Genomic DNA, 1,709 nt, shown 5'->3' with positions numbered 1-1,709 from the left:
ACAGCAATAGGAATAGTAAGCGAAAAAGGGAATATGAAATCACCATAATGGATGCATCGGATGGACGTCAAGTGGTTGATATTATCCTCTAGGACTGAATGTGCTTTCTCGATTAATCGAGGACAAGGTGATTCAAATTTTACCTCTTCCAACTTTAAAAAAAGAGAAGGAAAGAAAAATTTATATCTTTTCTTTCTCCTCTCAGTTGCAGCTATCTCACCATTACTCGTGCATCTGTCACTCCCTTGGAATTTGACAAAGCTTGATTGGATCGGAAACAAAGATCAAACAACCCATCTTAAATTAATAACTCTTCATAATCTAACGGATGAAATCGCATTGCCAAAGTTTATAAGAGAGAATTATCGTCCTTACGAGTGGAAATGAGTGTTCTACTACCACAGATATGAACTTAAAAAATGAAAATTATCATCGGTCATGTGTAGAAATAAGTGTTTTACGATTAAATATATGAGCTTGTAAGTAAATTCTCGTCAGTACGTGTGGAAATAAGTGTTTTGCTGCTAAAGACATTTTGCTTGAACTCCTTCATCTCAAATCCCTTCAACTCATAAAACCTCTTCTTCTCCTTCTCCAACTCCTTAAGCTCCTCCACCTCACTCTTCAAAACCCTAAAATTATCCCCAATTCAATTTCAATTTCATTTTCAATTCCCAATCTAAGTCGCTCCAGTTCAACCTAATTAATGAATCAAGCAACCGAAAACTTGATCAATTGAGACACTTAAGTAATACCTCAACTGATGTGAATCGGATTGATATTTCTCGTCGAGGCCATCGATCTCAGACCTGAGCGTCCAGATCTTGAAGCCTTGCGATGCGATCTTTTGGTCGTGCGCCAAGCACCTCTGCTCCGTGGCCCTCATGCTTGCGAGCTTCATCACCAACACCTGAGATTTGTTCGCTTGCGCTTCTTTCTCCGCCTGCAAACGAAGCAAGAATCAATAACATTTCGCTGCTATCTGTTTGGCAGCTGAGAAACCAGGGAAATTTTTGACGAAATTAAGAAATTTTAAATCTTTCGATATGCTCTTTTTTTTTTTTTTTTTCTGCAACCGAACACGATTTAAGGAAATTAGGGCTTGTGATGTGACCTGGAGAAGAGAGAGGCGCTGGTTTCGGGTACGTTCCATGTGTTCGAGTCGTTCCCGGAACGCGGCAGAAAGCGCCATCGCGATTTGCAGAGGGAGAAGGCGCGAAGAATTGTGGTTTTGTTTCTGAAGGTCAACGAAAATTTTGAACTTTGGGGAATATATAGTGGCAGCTTCGAATACGTGGTCTAATGCAATTGGTTGCAAAGTGTGTGGCATCCAATTAATTCTTTTGTAACTAAATTGTTTGCTAATGTATAAAAACATTGTGGTATAATCAAAATTGTTTATTTTCATAATTATTATTGAAAGATGATTTTTTGAAAATCATTCAAATTGGTGCTTGTTCAATCATTTGTATAGGATAAAAAGGAATATTTTTGCTCACCACTTTCAAGTGATGGTGATGATAACCACCTTATTTATCATTTTAACGAATTTAAATTTCGAGATTTGTGTGTTGGATAGACACAAATATTAAAATTTAAACTCCTACAATGTTGATAACAATAGTGGTGAGTATTATAACCACTCAAGGGTGGTGAACAAAAATACACCAATATAATAAATCAATGCTTTTCTTAATCATTGATAATTT

General features: G+C 36.9%; 1 protein-coding gene across 1 annotated transcript; it reads right to left on the bottom strand.

Annotated features, from left to right (window-relative positions):
* Positions 1 to 494: 494 nt before the first annotated feature.
* LOC103951347 lies at positions 495 to 1,247 on the bottom strand. Its single transcript, XM_048590996.1, has 2 exons — positions 1,115 to 1,247; positions 495 to 943 (listed from the first exon to the last, which is right to left on the bottom strand). The coding sequence occupies exons 1-2, from the start codon at positions 1,190 to 1,192 to the stop codon at positions 704 to 706; spliced, it is 318 nt and encodes a 105-aa protein (XP_048446953.1). The 5' UTR covers positions 1,193 to 1,247; the 3' UTR covers positions 495 to 703.
* Between the last annotated feature and the right edge of the window lie 462 nt (positions 1,248 to 1,709).

This window comes from the organism of the source record quoted next, unplaced genomic scaffold (assembly GCF_019419815.1).
Source record: "Pyrus x bretschneideri cultivar Hongxiangsu unplaced genomic scaffold, Pyrus_bretschneideri_v1 Contig33, whole genome shotgun sequence".
NCBI classification, from domain to species: Eukaryota; Viridiplantae; Streptophyta; class Magnoliopsida; order Rosales; family Rosaceae; genus Pyrus; species Pyrus x bretschneideri.
The sequence above is the reverse complement of the archived record's forward strand: the minus strand, read 5'-3'. Positions and strand labels throughout refer to the sequence as shown.